The sequence below is a fragment of the Hippopotamus amphibius genome, chromosome 1 (genome assembly GCF_030028045.1).
Source record: "Hippopotamus amphibius kiboko isolate mHipAmp2 chromosome 1, mHipAmp2.hap2, whole genome shotgun sequence".
NCBI lineage: Eukaryota > Metazoa > Chordata > Mammalia > Artiodactyla > Hippopotamidae > Hippopotamus > Hippopotamus amphibius.
In genome coordinates this window covers 118,197,564-118,220,141 of record NC_080186.1, presented here as the reverse complement: position 1 = coordinate 118,220,141, position 22,578 = coordinate 118,197,564, and the positions used below count along the sequence as shown (strand labels likewise).

Below are 22,578 nucleotides of genomic sequence, written 5' to 3'. Positions count from 1 at the left end.
TAGGCATCACCCATCATCGAGTTGATCTCCCTTTGTTATACAGCAGCTTCCCACTAGCTATCTATTTTACAGTTGGTAATGTATATATGTCTATGCTACTCTCTCACTTCGTCTTATACCAGCTCATTCCACTGCCTGATCTTCCTCCATTTCCCAGATCCTCTCCTGAGCATCAGTAACATTTACATTTTAGCTTATCGTCACTTTCCCTTAGAAAGACCTTCCCAAATTTCTTGCTATTCATCACATTTTAATTATTTGCCTAGCATTTATTATTTTCTGGGTTTTTTTTTTTTCCTTTTTTCTTAGTTTTTCTTATCTCCTTATTGTATGTCTTCCCAAGTAAACTATTTTATTCCCCACTGTTTCTTAGCACTTGGAACAGGGCCTGGACTTAATAAGTGCTCAGTAATTGTTGAATAAATAAAAGAATGATCCACTAGAAAGAGCCAATCTTCAAATAAGAACTGCAGGTTCTACAAATAACTACTTCTTTGGACCTCAATTTTCTCATCTGCAAAGTGTATATTAGCATACCTACTTGTTACAAGATATAATAGACTAGACTTGTTTTTTGAAAGGTAGTATGTCGCCATTCATGAGAGAAATATATTCACCTTCCCTTATTTACTGGAAGTTTAGGCCAAAATAAAATCAGAGTTGACTGAATGAAGCTCTCCTCTTTTTCTCATTTCCTTTTTCCTCCCTTCTTTTTTTCCCTTCCTTTTATGTATCTGTGAAATCTCTTGAGAGTTTGATCTCATAACAAACTTCAGGAACACAGACCCAGTAAGATGAGTGGAAGAGGTAAAAGCCAATGGGACATGGTAGAATAGAATAAAAAGAATAGTAGATGAGTAGGAGTTTAGCAAGAAACTGAGGTTTTCACCCTGAATCTCCTTACCAGCTACTAAAATTAAAGCAAGTCAGTTAGCCTTGTAGAGCATGTGTTTTCAAATCTGTAAACTAGAGCTAACATTTCTTACCTACTTCACAGGATTGACATAAATGATAATATGTGAAAGTATTTTATAAACTAAGCCATTAACCAGGTATAAGGCAGTCATTATGATCAGATCTGAAATTTAGGTTCCTTCTGCAAAAAAAACTGTTGGAGAAGGTTAATGAGGCTCTCTCTTATGTATAATTCCTAAAAGACAATTTCAGAAATTTAGATTTTAAAAATATATGAAAATACTTAGTATCCCTCCCCCCAAAAAGTATGCATTTAAGATTTAAGTCACTGTTAAAAACAAACGCTCCTTTTTTTCCCGAGTCACAATTTTATTTACAAACCATATATATATATAATATATATATAAAAATCAACTATTTTTGACATGTAGAAGTCACACAGAATAGTTCATGCACATAAACCATTTGTTATTGTTAATTTTCTGTCCCTTATTAGGAGAGTCACATGAGGTGACTAGTTCATGCTCAAAATTATAGAAAAATAACATACTTTTGTTTTTGTACATACACTTTTTCAAAAGTATCATCTAAGTTGTGAGATTGGAATTTTTGCAACTTTATGAAATCTCATCTATAGCTCAATTGGATTACATTTTTAATGTTTTTAATGTTTAATTTTTTAACTAAAGCCACCCAGTATTTTTGCATAAATTACTGTGAAGCCAAGTTCATTACTTATTATATTTAGAAAGGTGGTGTTTAACTCAAAATAGTATTGCATTTTCTTAAATTGAGTATAATTGACCCACAACACGATATTAGTTCCAGGTGTACAACATAGTGATTCGATATTTCTATACATTACAAAATGATCACCACTAAAACAAATACAGTACTCTATAGAGTGATTTTTTTTCTATGTTTTACCTCAAAAGGAAATTTCATTGCCTCTGACTGTTTTCCATTCTTTTCTAATCACAGCCCAAAGAGCCGACTGATCCAGTTAAAGAAAGAGAAGCTGGAATACACTCCTGGCGAGCACGAGTATGGATTATTCCCAGCCCCCATTCATGTTGGTGAGTACTCAGTACACACAATATATTGCTGAGGAGAAATGGTATTTCTTGAGTTTAGGTGAAATGTCTTTGAGTTCTTATTATTTCTGCATCTCCAGTGAGGTCAAGTATTTACCATTTAATTTATAGTCACTCTGAAGAATTTTGCAAACTCTTGCCATCTAGGGGTCAGAATGACGTAAATGTATTCCATAGAGTTTCAATAAACTATACTATATCTGTAACATTTGATTCTCTAAGTAAGTCATCTAGGAAAATCCGACTGTTCATTACTTCAGTTTCAAATGTGTTCTGTGTTCAAAGGGAGATGATTTGTAGATGTATAATAATCAAAGGAAAAGGGCCCACTGCTTTTTCTCATCATTTATATGCTTAAAAAAATTTTTTTAATAAATTTATTTATTTATTGGCTGTGTTGGGTGTTTGTTGCTGCACGTGGCTTTCTCTAGTTGCCATGTCAGGGCTATTCTTCATTGCAGTTCGTGGAGTTTTCATTGCAGCGGCTTCTCTTCTTGCGGAGCATGGGCTGTGGGCACATGGGCTTCAGTAATTGTGGCATGTGGGCTCAGTAGTTGTGGCTCTCAGGCTCTAGAGTGCAAGCTCAGTAGTTGTGGTGCACGGACTTAGTTGCTCCATGGCATTTGGGATCTTCCCAGACCAGGGCTCAAACCCATGTCCCCTGCATTGGCAGGTGGCTTCTTAACCACTGCACAACTAGGGAAGTCCCTTTTTTTTTTTTTCCTCATATTTCTTTATTTGGGATCTTAGTTATGGCAGGCAGGCTCCTTAATTGCAGCTCGTGGGGTCCTTGGTTCTGGCATGCAAACTGTTAGTTGCAGCATGCATGTGGGTTCTAGTTCCCTGACCAGGGATCAAACCCAGGCCCCTTGCATTGGGAGCATGCAGTCTTAACCACTGTGCCACCAAGGGAGGTCCTAATGCCTGCTCTTTGATCAGGCAATTTTCTAGATACTTGGGATACATTAATAAACAAAACAGGTAAAGACCCTTGCCTCTGTGGAGCTGATGTTCTTCCAAAGGGGGGATGGTAATAACAATAAATAATTTTTATCTGTTTGTAGAGTGATATTATAACCCACTACTCAGATTATATATAAACAAGCTGAACTTTTCTTGAAGGTCAGTCACCTTATTCTTGTTTGGAAAAAAAAGAAGGCCAAGTTTTTGTCAGATTTTAAGATATCTTGGAAAGAGGCAAAGCCATTTTTACTTTTATCCGTTTTATTGAGTACCTGTCTCTCCTTTGGTTTCCTCATTTGCCTAGCTACCTGACTAACAGTGGAGTGCTTTTGTGGAGATGTTCCTCCTGTTGTTCATATCCTTTTCATATTAGGATTGATCTTGTAAAAGAAAATCAAGACGGACCTTCCTTCCCGCTTTTAGATTTCAAGGTCAACACAAGCTTCTTTAGTCTCTTCCTTGAAATAACTGTGTTGCACATAAAATCAGTTTTATTTCAAAGGGAAAAATAAAGGATTTCTTCACTCCTTTCCTAGTGATCAGTGGCAGGATTTGAGATCTCAGGGCTCCAGCACACAATAAGAAAAATCCATAGAAGATATGATTTCATCCAATTTTCAGATGGATAGAAAGGAATTTTTTTTCCCATTTTAAAAATGAGGATTAGCTACAAGAATAATTTTTCCAAATGAGAAACTCCTGGATAGGTTTCTCTGAGGTATCATCTCCAGCAGAATTTGACAAGGAAATCTCTTGAGGTGAGTGTCACTTATTAAAAGTGAATTACCTGTTTCTGGTTTCCAAAATATTAGAGGAAAGGAAAGACTGACCCATCATTTTTTCCCCCAACATTTAGTATATGGATTAAAGAGGAGAAATACGAATAATGCCAGGAAAAGTAACGTAACGTCTGTGGAAACATTGCTAGGAAAACTCAAGATGTTGGGTGGTGGGGAAAATTGTGTCTTTAAAGTTAGTTGATGTGGGTAATGGATGCTTTTTTTCCTTGAAAGAGAAAGAGAAGGTATTCTTTTCAAAAATTCAGAAGTTACTGTGACTCCTTCATTCTTATACACCCTTTTCTCTACAGAAAACACGTTAAGAAAGGAGTTAACCCTTTACATTGAGGGGTTTGTCCTATCTTCTGAGAACCAATTTTGACTTTTTAAAAAATTATATTTTATTATTGTTAGAAACAGTACATACTCGGAAAAATTCCTTAATGTAGAAAGATGTGAATTAAAAGATAAAGTTCCCCTTCCCAGAAATATAATATTTTAGCATATACCCTTTCAAACTTTTCCCTATATATACAGCTGTTTATTTCCAGCACTTTATTATGAAAGTTTTCAGTATACAGAAGTTTGAAAAAACTAAACACAAAATATCCCATCACCTAGATTTTGTCATTAATATTTGACTGATTTTTCATATATTTATCTATCCATCTGTTATTCCATCCTATTTTTGGATGTGCTACAAAGTAAATGATAGGCATTGATATACTTTCTGCTAAGCATTTCATCATAATATCAGAATCAGGATCCCAGTATTTGCTTATAGGGTTTTTATTTTGAGGTAATTTATACTTCTTCTTTTTTTTTAAGATTTGTTTATTATTTATTTATTTATTTATTTTTGGCTGCATTGGCTCTTCGTTGCTGCACACAGGCTTTCTCTAGTTTTGTTGAGTAGGGGCTGCTCTTTGTTGCGGTGTGCAGGCTTCTCATTGCAGTGGCTTCTCTTGTTTCAGAGCACGGGCTCTAGGTGCATGGGCTGCAGTAGTTGTGGCACATGAGCTCAGTAGTTGTGGCACTCGGGCCCGAGAGTGCAGGCTCAGTAGTTGTAGCACACAGGCTTAGTTGCTCCGTGGCATGTGGGATCTTCCTAGACCAGGGCTCGAACCTGTGTCTCCTGCATTGACAGGCAGATTCTTAACTACTGCACCACCAGGGAAGTCCCCTCATTTCATTTTAATACCTGCATATTCATTATTTAAATTATGAAAGTTTACTTCCTTGTTGATAAACCTTTAAGTTGTTTGCACTTTTTCATTACAGACTTTGTAGTTATATATTCAGCTTTGATTCTCTATCAACAGGTGGACGCCAGTCTTCCACCAGCTATAACCCCAGACAGAAACTTGTTATATAACTTTACCTCCATAAGTTATTTCTCCTTAGATATACTTGTAATTCATGCTGCGCTATCATCAGATTTGTCAAATGAATAAACTAATTGCATGTTATTACATGTTAACAAATAACATTTTTATGAAAATTAACTCCCCTGCCCCTTTTTTTTTTGAGGGCAAGTTTATTATGCTTTCATTTTAGTCTGGATGTGGGAGTAACTGTCCCCAAAAAAATTTTTAATGAAGAAAGTGACTTTATTTTACATTTTTGTGAATCTCCTTAATATCTGTCTTAAATGTAGGACAGCTGGATTTTCTAATCTGTTTTTGCATTCTGTCTGTTGTGATGTTATTCGTGTTTAAATACATGAAGAAATCTGACCTCACAAAAAAGCTGTAAAAGAAAGGAAGATTTGAATAATTTCAGATAATTGTAGATATTTTTTGATACTGTAAAAAAAATATAAATGTAATAGTTCCTTAACATTGCATTGTTGGAGCATGAAATCAAACTCAGTGGAGTTTTTGTATTGTTGTATTAAAATCCATTAGTCTCTCTTGCAATTTAAGTGGATTTTTTACCCATGTATAATTTTACCACTTCCTGCATAACTGGTCCTTGAAAAATATTAACACACTGAATTATATTGCTTTTCCATTTCCTATATGTATCCAAAACAATTTACATTTGTTAATTGCCACTTATTTCATGAGAAAAACTTAAGTATTGGAAAACTGAGAATCTCATGGTAATTAATGGACACAAGTTTTCCAAAATTCCAAAGTTTACTTCAAACTTAAATTTTATTATTGGAGACATGTTTTCAATTGGGTTTCTTGAAGTAACAATTTCACTTGACTTATTTTTCATTTCCTAGGTTAGAATAACCATTGTCTGTCAGTTCTTTTTTTTTTTTTTAAACATTTATTAGCAATTCAGCATATAAAACAGTTTGTTCAGCATGTTCTCTAGACTCAAGGAAATCCCAGTTCACTGTCCTTTCAGGTGTTTAAGAGATTCGGAGAAACAACTTCTCTAAGAGAGATCTATAAGATGTTATGGGCTAATTCTGTCTTATAAAAGACGCTCCTGATATTGTGAAGACTATGTAATCATAGTATTAAGTTCAGCGATGGTGTAGCCTTGGTTGTGGTTGATTGAGAAATGACGATGAGCGTAATAAAAAAGACAATACCAATAAAAGTAGCAGCCACATCACCACATCACATTCACATCCCCAAAGGGTAAATTTCACGAGGGCAGGAACTTTGTTTTATTTACTGGTCTATCTCCAGCACCTAGAATTGTGCTTGGAACATAGTAGGTACTTAGTAGATTTTTGTTGCATGAACAACAGCAACAACTAACAATTTCGGTCACTGATGGGCCAGCCACTGTTCTAGGCATTATCACATTTACTCACCATATAAACCTATGCAGAAGGCAAGTTAAATAGAGTAAAGCTTTTACTAATATAAATGTTCAGGATGTCTGTCAGTTCTTTTAAGTAAAAATGCTGTGCCATGAGGAAAGCAACTAGTTCAGCTCACCATTCAAATATTTGTACAAGTGCATTTCCTTTAGACAACCATCATTCCTCAGTATGCAGCAGAGGTGCTTTATTGCATACTTCCATTATGTTGTGCAGAATAAAGATTTTGGTTTGTGGGTCAAGATTTAATATTTTTATTACTTAATCAAGAGTATTCTTAGGTGATGCTGGGATAGTTCATTTCTACTAGTACAGTTTTGTGCCACTTGCCTTGATTCATAGCAAAACTGCAGTTTTACCCAGCATTCCTTTTACCCCATTAGTACAAATGTCAGCATAACGAAAATGCATATAATATCTCAGAGTGTTATTAAAATAGTTTTGACCTCTCGGATCCCTTGGAGTAAGCAGAGCACCCTTGGAGTGGTCTGGAGACCATGATGGGACAGATATCCAGATAACAAGGAAGAGTCTCAGTCCTATAAGAAATGAGTTGAGCATTATAGTCCTTCACGAACAGAAAGATCATATATAGTAAAGAAATTGAAAAGACCTCTTTAAGGTGGAAAGGGGCTTTGAAATTGGCTTTAAAAGGTAGCAGTATTTCAATAGGTAGGAAAAAAAATGTTAACAGATCATAAATTTGCATGTAAATACTCTCGAGTTATTTAAATTCAGTGTTGCCTGTTTTAGAAAACTCGTATACCTCTTTTTGTGGTCAACCTTAGATTATGTACAATAATGAAGAAGAATAGATGACAAATGCTAAGGTTAATAATTTTAATGATTGAACAATTCTTAGTATTTAATTTACTTCATAATGACCGATTTTTGATATTAAATTTGCTATGCTAGTTGTTTTATATAAGCTACTATTAAAACATACCTTTAGCATTTACCACGTGGAGCACAGTGGAAAAGAGTAGCTAAAATTAAAGATTGGTGTTGGAAAATTCATAAAATCGAAAATTAAATCTTTATTATTTTAGTCAGTGCATATTAGATCTTGTGGCTATTTGATCCTTTATATAAATTAGATATTGAGGTTGATAGTATTTTTTTGTTTCAGGAAAATATCTAAGGCAAAAGAGAATTGATTTTCAGCTTCCTTATGACATTCTTTGGCAGTGGAAACATAATCAGGTATGAGCCTGTCTTACCATGTTTCATTCTTAAGTGGTAAGGGAGGGAAAGGGGGATGCAAGTCTTTTTCTCAGCCTCCTTGTTATGCTCTCATCTTAGGAAGTATAGAGAAGTGTCCCTGTGAAGGTTAGGGACTAAGCAAAATGAATTTGCATCCATATTTAATGTGACCTGTTTGCCTTTACTCATACTTCAAAATAGCAGTAAGTTCCTGCTTGCTTAGGAAACCTTCTGTTGTTATTCTGGACTTTTATTTTGGTAGCAGAGTTTCTGTTCTGTAAGAATCCTGTTTGATGCAGGTCTCAAGAGAATTTAGATGTACTGCCAGCAGCACTAAGAAATTTCAGGCTTTATTTTTGTTGGCTCCTTCCCATCAGTTTGGAATTTATTTTCCACATTTGAAAGACAGTCTTCTACCAAAGGAAACGGGGAAAATATTTAACACTCTTGAACTTTTAAAAGATCTTTAAATGTATTGGGAACTAAAAATGGGAAGGTGCTGTTTTTCTCTCTTGCTTATTACCTAATTGAAAAGTTTCCCCCAATAATTTTTATATTAAGCTGAAGCCCCCAGAATCCATATTGAGAATGACCACTGGGAAATAGAAGTAGTCATGCAAATGAGGTAAATAGACTCCTGAGTTTTGCCAGAATTCCACCAAAGTTTAATTTTTAAAGCCAGAAGCAATGAACATTCCCATCTGCATTCTTTTCTCTGGTGGCCTCTCTTGAATTCTAAGAGGACCAGTATGTTGGATACTTGTCTCAGAAAGTTCATAACAATGAAGGAGATAGTGTTTTGACTCTGTATCCACTGGAAAACAATGGTGGGATTATTCTTATAGATTAGTACTGCTTAAACCAAGTTGGTTTTTTTTTTTTTGGTACTGTCTTCTCTGATAAAACACTGACCAACTGACTATTACATTTTTGGCCTAATGCATTCTTTATTGCAGTATGAGAGCACCATTATCCTGCCTGCCGTCTCCCCTTTGTTCACTAAAATAATTGACTTAATTAAAATGTGAAATGTGTTTTCCTACAACACGCACCCTGAAAAAGCCAGGGTACTCATCTTTTTTCATTTCATATACTTACCCAGGCCATCTAAACAAGCCCTGTGCAAGCTGTCCTTTCTTTTCATACAGGCAAATATAATCTTAATTTATCCAAATGAGTAGCTTTGATCCGCAGTGTGATTTTCATTTACGTCTATCCAGTAACTTGCTGAGGAAACATCTAACAAAAAATGCATTTTCTTTAAACTACTTAATATTGCTTCTGTTGAATCTAGTTCTCTCTTACCCGATCTAGTAAGTCACCTTTTATTTGAGCGTAAAAAGTAATCACACCAGGTTTTCCTCAAAGATATTCAAACCGGAAAGTCTTGTAAATGTTTCCATATGAGCAGAGTACATGGATAATTTCCTCTATTTTTAGTGATTGATACTGTTTTCTGGCATTTGAAGTTGAATGCTATATCAAGATTTTTCTGTTTTTTTTTTCTAGCTATACAAGAAACCAGATGTCCCACTATATAAAAAAATCCGTTCAAGTGAGTAACATGGGAGCTATTTTTTTCTGCCTTCATACCATCAGTGTTCTTAGCCTGGCACTTAAAAAATTATCCTATATGTTCACAAACTATTCTTTGCTGTCTTCTCTCAAGATGTCTACGTTGATGTCAAACCCCTTTCTGGTTATGAGGCTACCACTTGTAACTGTAAGAAGCCGGATGATGACACCAAAAAGGGCTGTGTGGATGACTGCCTCAATAGGTATTGTACTAAACTGATTCTGTAAGCACAGACACTTTATTTAGGGGAATTCTCTGGCTGTCCAGTGGTTAGAACTCTGTGCTTTCACTGCTGAGGGGCCCGGGTTCAATCCCTTGTCGGGGAACTAAGCTCCCACAAGCCACGTGGCATGGCAAAAAAAAAAAAGACACTTCATTTAAAGGGAAAGGTTAAATAAGCTCTGATTTCCCCTCAAGAAGTTGCACAAAGATAGTATATAAAACCTAATCAATGGGCTATCTTAGTCTGCTTGGGCTGCTATAACAAAATATCATAGAATTAAGCAATAGAAATTTATTTCTCACAATTCTGGAAGCTGGGAAATCCAAGGTCAAATTGCCAGCAGATTCAGTGTCTGATGAGGACCCACTTCCCAGCTTATAGACAGCTGCCTTCTCTCTGTGTGCTCACATGTTCTTTCCTCAGTGTATACTCACGGTAGAGAGAGAGAAATATCTGTCTTAGAAGGGTACTAATCCCATTATGAGGTTCCTACCCTCATGACCTAATATAAACCTGTTTACCTCCCAAAGATCCTACTTCTAAATGCCATCACACTGGAGGCTAGGTCTTCAACTGTGAATTTTGAGGGGACACATTCAGCCCCCAACATGGGCTAGATAGAGTAATAGCAAACAGTGTGATCTAGAGTCTTATGTACTCAGGTTTAAATCCTCTGACCGCTTATGAGACCTGAGGAAAGTTCTTTAACCCCTCTGATAAAAATAATACCGTCTTTATAGGGGGGAGTTGTGAGGATTATATGAAACAATGTTTGTAATTCATTAAGCACAGTTCTAGAAACATTCCTAGATCTCAGTTATATGGTAGCCATAATGAGGGAGTAAAAGTAGGATGATGGCAGTGGAAGAGAGGAAGAGGCCATGATATATTTGGTTGATAAACCATTAGCATATAGCAGATATACACATGATGATTGAGTCAGTGTTGCTAATGAGAGATGGTAATGCTATTGTCAGAGATAGAAAGTGTGCAATCTAACTGGTTTAAAGATAAAAATTATAATTTTTGATTTGGGACCACTGAGTTTTAAATGACATTGAAATTTGAAAATGGAAATGTCTGATTGAGACAAGGAGTAGAGATAGAATTTGTTGGTTTTAGTAACATAAGCAAATTTACAGCAAAAAAGAATTAATGAACTTCCCATCAGTGCTCTTTGTCTTAGTTACCTTTCCTAGACAAAGACAGCTGCTTCCTCCGTCTCAATCTTTAGTCAACTGTCCTGTGGATTGAGGAAATCAGTGTTTCTGCTTTAATGTGCCAGTTGGGAAGTTCTGCCTTACCTACATCACAGTAAATTCACATCTTATCATTGTACATACATACAGCTGTACATAGTAGTAATAACTCGGTGGTATATATAGTCAGTGTTTTATGTACTAACTTTTTTCAGTCACAGATATTTTATATATGCACTTTTATGCATCATTGTGGTCCATAAGCTCATCCTTTTTAAGATTGATGTCACAGTTTGCCATTCTTCTGTTGTTCATTATTCAAGTTATTTTTAATGTTTTGCTGTTAAAAATGGCACTATTATGAAACTCTTTGTGTAGATTCCTTTGTTTTAACCCTTGTAGTGTATTCTCAAAAGAGGAAATACCTGTACAAACAATAAGAACATATATATATAATCCTTACTATATACTATCCAATAGCTCTCATATATATAATTCTTACTATATACTATCCAATAGCTGTCATAAAATATTGAGTTAATTTTTGATATCACCACCAATATATAAATATATTTATTTACCCATAGTTCCACCTCCTTTAGTTATTAACATCTAATTTTGTATCTAGTGCTTCAGTATTTTGTTGGTTTAATGTTTGAGAGTATCAGATATCTTTAAAGTTGTTTAAATGTACATCTCTTTAGATGCTAACATTTCTGTGCTTATTTTTATGATATTTTATTGTCTATGAAATTACTATAATATAGCCGCCTCATTGCTTATTTCCTCTCTTTCTCACAGTAGTCCAAGGAGTTAGGTGATAGTTTTATATTGTACAGATGAAGGAACCTAGATTTTGGATAGTAAATTGCTCCACATTCATAAGACAAGTGACAGAGACAGAATTTGATCCCACATATGTTTGATTCAAAAGTCATGTTCTTTCCACTGTACAACGCTGCTTATTGTATAAGTATTGATAGTCTTTTAATCTTTTAAAAATTGAAATTTGAATGTTTATCTTTACATAATAACATTGGTTGCCTTATATCATTTAGTATGGGTGTCACATTTATCCTTCCCATTATGTTGCCATTGTTCCAAAAAAACAACAAAACTTACCCCTAAATAAGAAATAAACAAACCCTCAGACACCATACTGCCAGATTTGTTTCATGAGAATATGATCACTACATCATCATCCATCTGATGAATGTGATAAATGCATAAATAAGAAAAATTAAAATATGTTATTCAGTGGCTGCTTCCTTATATATTTTTAAGTAACGCACATAAAGATTCCGTTAAATGAAGCTACCTAAAATGTAGGGCGGCTTTGTCTTTCCTGTCTGTGTATTCAAAGTTCTGTAAATATTTAAGGGAGGTGGAGGAGTTAAAGGATCTGCAGGATCCACTTTCACATCCATGTAAGATTCATGTAGAATTGTACTCACTTGTAAGTAGTCCAGGGAAAACTTGATTCAGGACTATTTTTAAAACAGATAATGGAGTTTTATAATTTCTTCAAATAAATACTTTAAATACTTGTTCTCCTGTCCTCCAAACAATTTCTAGGAATCACCAACATTGTAAGTTCTACAAATCTTCCTTTTTGAATTCTTGTTTCTGTACACCATGCATACCAAACCCATTGCTGCTCCAGAACATTCCTCTTTCCCTGGAGCAAAGTCTTATAATTCATTTCAAGCTATTTTTTAATGCTATACCTGTTTGCTCACAGCACATACAGAGCCTGCTCCCTTAGCTCTCCACAAGTACGGACATGGTGTGTAACAAAACCGAATACTTAGGGGAAGATAAATGTATATTGCCTGATGAGACCTATTATGCCACCAGTGGTGATTACTCTCAGAGTTCACAGGCCCTAAACTAAACATCGGGGCACTGTCTAATTCCCTCTTAGAGTCTGTCTATGCTCCTTTGTTGAGAGCAGTTCACTTCCAGTTGCCCACCAATGAGAATCTCTAGGAGCCTTCACCTTTTGCTCTAAAAGAACCCTAGATCCTCAAATTCTTGGTCAGGATGGGACCATCCTCTTCCTTGCTTCCAAGGCTTACTCCTTCCTGACCTGGCATGATTCATAGTGGGAACATTCATTTAGATGAAAATCCATTTCCATTCACAGGAATGGTCTGACCTCCATAGCTAGTTAAGTCAATCACATTAGTACATTTCTCAGTAACTGTTTAACCTTAAATTTTACCATGTGAGAGGGAAAGAGCAATCAGATGATCTGTATTGAGAGGGGGGAAAAATTCTTTAATTTTTCAAGGGCATTATGTCGACTACAGATAATGGCAACTTACATTGCTAAATCAAAGATTTCTCATCTTAGTTTGCAGCATCTACTTTTAGATTTTGGTGAGTTTATAGTTTTGTTTTCCAGACAATGAATAGAAACATGTTTTACTTTTTATGCAGTTAAGGGGCTTATCTTGGTTATTTATCAAAACAGATAGAACATATTCAATGCCTTCAACTCTAGAAACCACAAATATTTAGCAACCTCTGAATGATTGTTCTCTGGATGAAATTTTTTGAATTTGAAATATCTTTCATCTCGGCACTCTATTATATTTATGTTTTAATTCTTTTATCCACCTGAAGTTTATGTGTTATGAGGTATGATGAAACTATAGGTGGAATATTATGAACGAGGGTTGTGATTAAAGCCATGGAAATGAATAAGCCTTCTGAAGAAAAGAGGAGCAATGAATATGCCATGGAAAGTAGAGAGGAGAAAAGGATTCCTGTTTAACAAAAAAACAAACAGGGATTTCCCTGGTTGCACAGTGGTAAAGAATTCGCCTGCCAATGCAGGAGACACCGGCTTCATCCCTGGTCCTGTCCAGGAAGATCCCACGCGCCTCAGAGCAACTAAGCCCATGCACCACAACTACAGGGCCTGCACTGTAGAGCCTGAGAACCACAACTACTGAGCCTGCATGCCACAACTACTGAAGCCCACGTGCCTAGGGTCCATGCTCCATAACAAAAGAAGCCACCACAATGAGAAGCCTGCCCACCACAAAGAAGAATAGCCCCCACTTGCCACAACTAAAGAAAGCCTGCACACAGGAATGAAGATGTAATGCAGCCAAAAAATAAACAGATAAATTTATTAAAAAAAAAAAAAAGACAGGAATTGTTATTGGAAAGATGAAAAATTCATTATCATAAAAAAGACCAAGAGGGACTTCCCTGGTGGCACAGTGGTTAAGAATCCACCTGCCAGTGCAGGGGACACGGATTCAAGCCATGGTCCAGGAGGATTCCCACATGCCATGGAGCAGCTACGCCCATGCTCCACAACAAGAGAAGCCACTACAGTGAGAAGCCCATGCACTACAATGAAGAGTAGCCACCACTTGCAACTAGAGAAAGCCCGTGTGCAGCAACGAAGACCCCACGAAGACCCAACACAGCCAGTAAACAAAAAAATAAAGAAATAAATTTTTTAAAATATATAAATAAAATGGTTATGATGATAAATGTTATGATAGTAAATTTTATGTGTATTTTACCACGATTTTTTTAAAAATCTGTAAATGGCCATGGGCTACTTCAACACAATAGTGCAATGTAATCATCAGATTATTAATTCCTCTGTGTTACAGTTCATGTATTCTTAGCACAGAACTAAATATGTTAGTGTTTACCCAGAATGCTGAGTGGACAGTTAACGTACTAATTTACAAAAAGCATCAGTGTTTGCAAGTTGACTTGGAGGTTTTCAGTATTATTAACTCTTGAACTTAGACATTATTACCCTGTTAATCTTGTTAACCAATCCAACCTTATTAAAATAAAAATTAATTTTACGCATTCATTTTTTTAAATTTCTATTTAAAAAACAGGTTTGTGAAGTTTAAATATACTGTTAATTGACATATAATTATTCCTTTTCTTTCTAGAATGATCTTTGCTGAGTGTTCCCCCAACACTTGCCCCTGTGGTGAGCAGTGTTGTAACCAGAGGATACAGAGGCATGAGTGGGTGCAATGTCTAGAACGATTTCGAGCTGCAGAAAAAGGTTGGGGAATCAGAACCAAAGAACCCCTGAAAGCTGGTCAGTTCATCATTGAATACCTAGGGGAGGTTGTCAGCGAACAGGAGTTCAGGTACAGTGGTAAATGATACTCCAGTAAAATGGCAAAGGTACCAGATCAGAATGGAAAATGAAACATTTGAAATTTACTTTAAACTTAATCATTAATTGGCTTTCAATTGTTTCTCTTCTCTTTAGGAACAGGATGATTGAGCAGTATCATAATCACAGTGACCACTATTGTCTGAACTTGGATAGTGGGATGGTGATTGACAGTTACCGCATGGGAAATGAGGCCCGATTCATCAACCACAGCTGTGACCCAAATTGTGAAATGCAGAAATGGTAAGAAAGCAGGGGAAGGGGAAGCCAATCCAACAGAGCAGAAAGCATTGAGGACATCCAGAGATCAACCTTTCCACACTTTTAGTCAGCTCACACAAAGCAGCTCAGGCAATTCCGTATTATACCAGACCCTCCAGGTAGAGAGTAAGCTCGTACTATTTCTTTACACTTCACCCTAATTACTCACTCCCAGAAGAATGTAATATTTATGTGTGTGTATGTGTGTGTTAATACCTAATATTTATTGGCTGCTTATTCTGATCCAGTCACTGTGTTACATGGTTCTTCTCACATCCATGCATTTAGCATAGTTATCACATCCTCACTGGATTAATCACATGAGAAATAAAAATAAAAGAAATGAATTAGAGGACTTTCCTGGTGGCACAGTGGTTAAGAATCCGCCTGCCAGTGCAGGGGACAAGGGTTGTGTGCCACAACTACTGAGCCTGTGCTCTAGAGCCCACGATCCACAACTGCTGAGCCTACACACCACAACTACTGAAGCCCGAGCACCCTAGAGCCCACACACTGCAACTAGTGAGCCCACCAACCACAACTACTGAAGCCCACGAACTCTAGGGCCCGAGTGCCACAACTACTGAGCCTGCATGCTACAACTACTGAAGCCCATGCATCTAGAACCCTCGCTCCACAACAAAAGAAGCCACTGCTATAAAAAGTCCACATGCCACAACAAAGAGTAGCTCTTGCTCGCTGCAGGTAGAGAAAGCTTGCACACAGTGACGAAGGCCCCATGCAGCCAAAAATAAAAGTTAAAAAATAAATAAATAAACTAGAATCTAATTGAGAATGAAAAAATACATCTAAGAATTAGTTCAGAAGAGATAACACGATTGGAGAAGAGGATTCTAAGAAGATGATAGAGTAGGAAGCATCAGGAATCTTATCTCCTCTTAGACAATTACACTAGCAGAATCTGTCTGATAAAACTGTTCTGTTACTCTGGAGTCTGTTGAAGGCTTGTAACGTCCAGGGGAAGTTTTAGATGGTCAGTTGTGGTTCATTTCAATTTGAGCTCTTGACACAGTAGCAGCTACTGATTCCTACCTGTAGCCACATGGCAGGCAGCTGTGCAGGTGTTCCTGGAATAGCTTGCATACAGCTTGCAGATGCTAGGTGGATAAAAAGGACCCTGTTCTCCGAATATTGGGTATCTATGCTCTGATTGCTGCTTCTAGTCACAAAGGTGCAGACAAAAAATCAGGCAGCCACTGTTGTACCTCCACCATTGTTGTAAGTCCCTCTCCCTGCAGGTAAAGTGATTTCCAGGAGATTTTTAGGGTGTCCTCTTTTTCGCCACCTTGATTTTTCACTTTTGTCCTTTTGGGACAGAAATTAAAGACTAAGACATTCAAGAACAATTGCATGTATGGGGGAAAATAGACAGTGACTGCACATATCCAACGATAGGATCAGAAAAGATGTAAGATGCTAAGTTTATACCTGAGGCTGATCCTTGGCACAGAGACAAGCCTGCAACAATCAAAAAGCAAAAGTAATAACAAAAACAGCAAACAGGAAGGGGGAGAATCTTTAATTTCCAGAGTTAACATATTATTTGATTCAAATGTCCAGTGTTCAACAAAAACATCACAAGGAATATGAAGACTCAAGAAAGTGTGGCCCGTTCAAAGAAAAAAAATCATTCAGTACAGTCTGCCCCTAAAACAGACTTAATGGCAGATACATTAGACAAAGGCTTGTAAGCAACTTCCCTAATTATGCTCAAAGAACTAAAGGAAATTGTCATGAAAAAGATTTTCTTTCATGAGAAAGTCATGAAAATGATGTTTGAACAAAATGGAAATATCAGTAAAGAGATAGAAAACCTAAAAAGAAACCAAAAAGGAGTTGTGGAGCTGAAAAGTACAATAATTGAAATGAAAAATTCACTGAATGTATTCAAAGGCAGGTTTGAGCAGGCAGAAGAAAGAATCTGTAAACTTGAAGGTACGACAATGTAAATGACCAAGCCTGAGGAACAAGAAATAGATTAAAGGAAAGCCATCAAGCAGAACAGCCATATGCATTGTGGATATTCCAGAGGGAGAGGGCAGACAGACAGAGACAGAATATTGGAAAAAATAATGTTTGAAAACTTACCAAATTTCATGAAAGATGTGAATATACATATCCAGGAAGCTTCTCAAACTCCAAGTAAGATGAACTCAAAAAGACACATACCAAGACACATTATAATTAGACTTTCAGAAGACAGAGAAAATCTTGGAAGCAGCATGAGACGGGCAAATCATCACATACAGTAGAGACTCAATAAGAAAGTGCAGATTCCTTATCAGAAATTTTGGAGGCCAGCAGACAGTGGAGCAGTATAAGCAACATTCTTTAAAAAAAAAAGAAAGTCAACCAGTATTCCTATATGTGGCAAAACTGACCTTCAAAAGTGAGGAAGAAATCAAAACATTCCCAAGTAAACAGAAGATGAGGGAGTTCTTGAGTACTAGACCTACTACTCTGCAGAAATGCTCAGGGGTCTCCTGCAAGGTGAAATGAAAGGACACTAGACAGTACTTCCATGCTATATGGAAAAATAAAGGGCTTAATAAAGGTAAATACATGGGCAATTATAAGAGCTAGAATTATTGTTACAGTGGTTTGTAACTGTACCTTTTGTTTTCTACATAATTTGAGAATAGTACACTTAAAGGAATTATATTAATGCATTTAAAGGAATTATTAGTGTATGTTTTTGTGCACACAGTATATAAAGATATAGTTTTGTGATACTGAAAGGAGTAGAAACAGCTGTAAAGGAGCAGAGTTTTTATATGTTATTGAAATTAAGCTGTTATAAATAAAATTATAGTGTTATAACTTTAGGATGTTCAGTGTAATCCTCGTGATAACCACAAATGCAATAGTTACAGACATGTACAAAAGGAAATTAAGAAGGAACTTAAAATATTTCACTCCAAAAAATTAACTAAACACTACAGAAAACGGTAGTTTAGGCAATGAGGGACAAAAAGCTATAGGGTATATAGAAAACAAATTGCACAATGACAGAAGTAACTCCCTCCTCATCAGTAATGAATTTAAAAGTAAATGGATTAAACTTTCTGAAAGAGAATGGGATTCACTATCATTTGTGATAAAAAACTCAACAAAGTGAGTAAAGGAGTGTACTTCAACATAATAAGGGCCATATATGACAAGCTGACAGGTGAAAGATTAGAAGCTTTTCCTCTAAGATCAAGAACAAAAACAAGGATGCCCACTCCTATCACTGCTATTCCACATAATACTGGAAGTCCTACCCAGAGCAGTTAGGCAAGGAAAAAATAAATAAAAGGCGTCCAACTGAAAAGGAAGAAGTATAACTGTCTCTATTTGCAGATGACATAGTATGTATAGGAAACCCTAAAGACTGCACCAAAAAATTTTTAGAACTGATAACTGAATGCAGTAAAGTTGCAGAAAACAAAATGAAAACATAAAAATTAGTTGCGGGGTGGGGGGGGGGGGCACACGCGAAGGGCAAGCTGGGACTAAGTGAGTAGCATTGACATATATACACTACCAAATGTAAAATAGATAGCTAGTGGGAAACTGCTGCATAACACAGGGAGATCAACTCAATGATGGGTGATGACTTAGAGAGCTGGGATAGGGAGGATGGGAGGGAGGAGATATGGGGATATATGTATAAATACAGCTGATTCACTTTGTTGTACAGCAAAAACTGGCACAACAGTGTAAGGCAATTACATTCCAATAAAAAGCTTAAAAAAAAAATTAGTTGCAGGAACTCCCCTGGTGGTCCAGTGGCTAAGACTCCAGCCTCCAGTGCAGGGTGCCTGGGTTCGATCCCTGTTCAGAGAACTAGATCCCACATGGCACAACTAAAGATCCCCTATGCTGGAACTAAAGATCCCGTGTGCCACAACTAAGACCCAGCACAGCCAAATAAATAAATATCTAAAAAATTTAATGTATATTTAAAAAAAATTAAGGACTTACCTGGTGGTGCAGTTGGTATGACTCTACACTCCCAATGCAGAGGACCTGGGTTTGATCCCTGGTCAGGGAACTAGATCCCACCTGCATGCTGCAACTAAGAAGTCCACATGCCGTGACTAAAAAGAGATCCTGCATGCTTCAACTAAACATGCCACAATAAAGATTCCACATACTGCAACTAAGACCTGGCAGAGCCAAAATAAATATTTTTTAAAAATAAATTTTAAAGATTAAAAAAAATTAGTTGCATCCCCATACACTAATGACTATCAGAAAAAATTTTTTTATCCTGTATGCAGTAGCATCAAAAAGAATAAAATACCTAGGGATAAATTTAACCAAGGCGCTCAAAGACCTGTACCCTGACAACTGTAAGATACTGTTGAGAAAACTTACAGAAGGCACAAATAAATGAAAAGATATTCTCTGCTCATGGATTTGAGGAGTTAATACTGTTTAAATGGCCGTATTACCCAAAGCATCCTACAAATTCAATGCAATAAACATTAAATTCCAGGCTTCCCCGGTGGCACAGTGGTTAAGAAACTGCCTGCCAATGCAGGGGACACGGGTTTGAGCCTTGGTCCAGGAAGATCCCACATGCTGCGGAGCAGCTAAGCCTGTGCACCACAACTGCTGAGCCTGCACTCTAGAGCCTGCAAGCCACAACTATTGAGCCCACATGCTGCAACTACTGAAGCCTGCGCTCCTAGAGCCCGTGCTCCGCAACAAGAGAAGCCACTGCAATAAGAAGCCTGTGCACTGCAATGAAGAGTAGCCCCTGCTCTCCGCAGCTCCAGAAAGCCCACACGCAGCAATGAAGACCCAATGCAGCCAATAAGCTAAAAAAAATAATAATAAATTAATTTTTTAAAATTCCAATGGCATTTCTCACAGAAATAGAACAAATAATCCTAAAATTTATGTGAAACCACAAAGGTCTCAAATAGTGAAAGCAATCTTGAGAAAGAACAAAACTGAAGGCATCACACTTCCTCATTTCAAGCTATATTACAAAGCTGTAGTAATCAAAACAGTATGATATTGGCAGAAAAACAGATACATAGATGGACGAAACAGAATAGAGAGCCCAGAAGTAAACCCATACATGTATGGCCAATTAATTTACGATAGAGGAGCCAAGAATATACAATGGAAAGGGCAGTCTCTTCAGTAAAGTGTGTGGGTAAACTGGACAACCACATGCAAAAGTATGAAACTGGATCACTATCTTTCATCATACACAGAAGTCAACCTGAAGACTTGAACATAAGACCTAAAACCATAAAACTCCTGGAAGAAAACAGGGTAAGCTTGACATCAATCTTGGCAATGATTTTTTTTGGTCTTAACACTGGAAGCAAGACGCTAAAGGCAGAAATGAACAAGTGAGACTAGTCAAACTAAAATGTTTCTATACAGTGATGAAAACCATAAACAACATGAAAAGGCAACCTACAGAATGGGAAAAAAATTTGCAAATCTGATAAGCGTTAATATTCAAAATATATAAGGAAGTCGTACAAGTCAATAGCAAAAAAAAATTAAATATAGGCAGAGGATCTGAATATACATCTTTTTAAAGAAGACATACAGATGGCTAACAGGTACATAAAAAGGTGCTGGATGTTACTAATTATTAGGGAAATGCAGGTTAAAACCACCATGAGATATCACCTCACACCTATTAGAATGGCTATTATCAAACAGGCAAGAAGTAACAAGTGTTAGGATGTGAAAGAAAGGGAACCCTCGTGCACTGTTGGTGGGAATGTAAATTGGTGCAGCTGCTAGCAAAAACTGTAAGGAGGTTCCTCAGAAAATTAAAAATAGAACTGCCATACAATCCACCAATTCCTTTTCTGGGTATTTATTGGAAGGAAGTGAAAACAGTAACTCAAAAAGATACCTGTATTCCCATGTTCATTGCAACATTATTTACTATAGCTAAGACATGGAAACAACCTAAGTATCCATCAGCAGATGAATGGATAAAGGAAATGTGTATATCTACAATGGAATATTATTTAGCCATAAAAATGAAGGAAATACTTCCATTTTCAACAACATGAATGGGCCTTGAGGAAGTTATGCTAATGAGATAAATCAAACAGAGGAAGACTAGTACCTTATGACCTCACTCGTGCAAAATCTTTAAAAAAACAAAAACAAAAACAACTCTTAAGATACAAGTTGGTTGTTGCCAGAGGTTAGGAGTTTCAAGGCTTGGAAAAATGGGTGAAGGTGGTCCAAATAAAATAAATAAGACCTGAGGATGTAATGTACACCATGGTGACTATAGTTAATTATATGACATTGTATAGTTGAAACTTGCTGAAAGAATAAATCTGAAAGATCTCATCACAAGAAAACAGTTTGATACCATGTGTGGTGATGGATGTTAACTAGATTCTTTGCGGTGATCATTTTGCAATATATACAATGAATCATGTTACACCTGAAGCATATAGTATTTAATGTCAGTTACATCCCAGTTTTTTTACAGAGATTGGCAGAATAGAGTAAAAACACATGATCCAACTATATACTGTGCATAAGAGACTCACTTGAGGTCCAGAGACACAATTTGAAAGTGAAAGGATGGGGAAAGATATTCCATGTAGATAATAACCAAAGGAGATCAGGAATGGCCACAACAGACTTTAAACCCAAAAAGATTACAAGAGACAAAGAAGGACGTGTGTTTTTTAAAAAGACTCAGCAAGAAGATATAGCAGTTGTAAGCATTTACACATATAATGACAGAAGCTCAAAATATATGAAGCAAAAACTGACAGAATTGAAGGGAGAAATAAACAGTTCTGTAATAATAATTGGAGACTTCAGTACCCCACTCAGTAATGAATAGAACAACCAGAAAGATAAGTGAGAAATAGAGGACTTGACACAATAAACCAACTAGATCTAAAAGACATAACAGAATACTCCACCCCACAACAATAGCATTTACACTCTTCTAAAGCACACATGGGGACTTCCTAGGTGGTGCAGTGAATAAGAATCCGCCTGCCAATGCAGGGGACATGGGTTCAATCCCTGCCCCAGGAAGGTACCACATGCCATGGAGCAACTAAGCCTGTGCGCCACAACTATTGAGCCTGTGCTCTAGACCCGTGAGCCACAACTGTTGAGCCCATGTGCCGCAACTACTGAAGCCCATGCGCCTGGAGCCCGTGCTCTGCAACAAGAGGCCACCTCAATGAGAAGCCCGCGCACTGCAACTAGCGAAAGCCTGTGTGCAGCAACAAAGACCCAACACGGCCAATAAAATAAATAATAAGTAAGTAAATAAATAAATAAATTTAAAAAATAAAATAAAAAAATAAAGTGCACATGGGACATTTTCTAGGATAGACTATATGTTAGGCACACATGAAGCCTCAGTAGATTTTAAAAGA

The 22,578-nt window shown here is 36.7% G+C and overlaps 1 protein-coding gene across 13 annotated transcripts in view; it reads left to right on the top strand.

Moving 5' to 3' along the window:
* ASH1L (ASH1 like histone lysine methyltransferase) overlaps nt 1-22,578 on the top strand; it is a 203,321-nt gene that overhangs the window by 141,341 nt on the left and 39,402 nt on the right. For all 13 annotated transcript variants that reach the window (XR_009052519.1, XM_057725905.1, XM_057725915.1 and 10 more), the window contains 6 exons: nt 1,897-1,991; nt 7,669-7,742; nt 9,252-9,297; nt 9,412-9,520; nt 14,676-14,882; nt 15,008-15,154. Coding sequence is in view for 12 of the 13 variants with exons in the window: in XM_057725905.1 (XP_057581888.1) it covers nt 1,897-1,991; nt 7,669-7,742; nt 9,252-9,297; nt 9,412-9,520; nt 14,676-14,882; nt 15,008-15,154 (678 nt within the window). In the remaining variant the exon portion in view is untranslated. The remainder of the gene's footprint in view (nt 1-1,896; nt 1,992-7,668; nt 7,743-9,251; nt 9,298-9,411; nt 9,521-14,675; nt 14,883-15,007; nt 15,155-22,578) is intronic.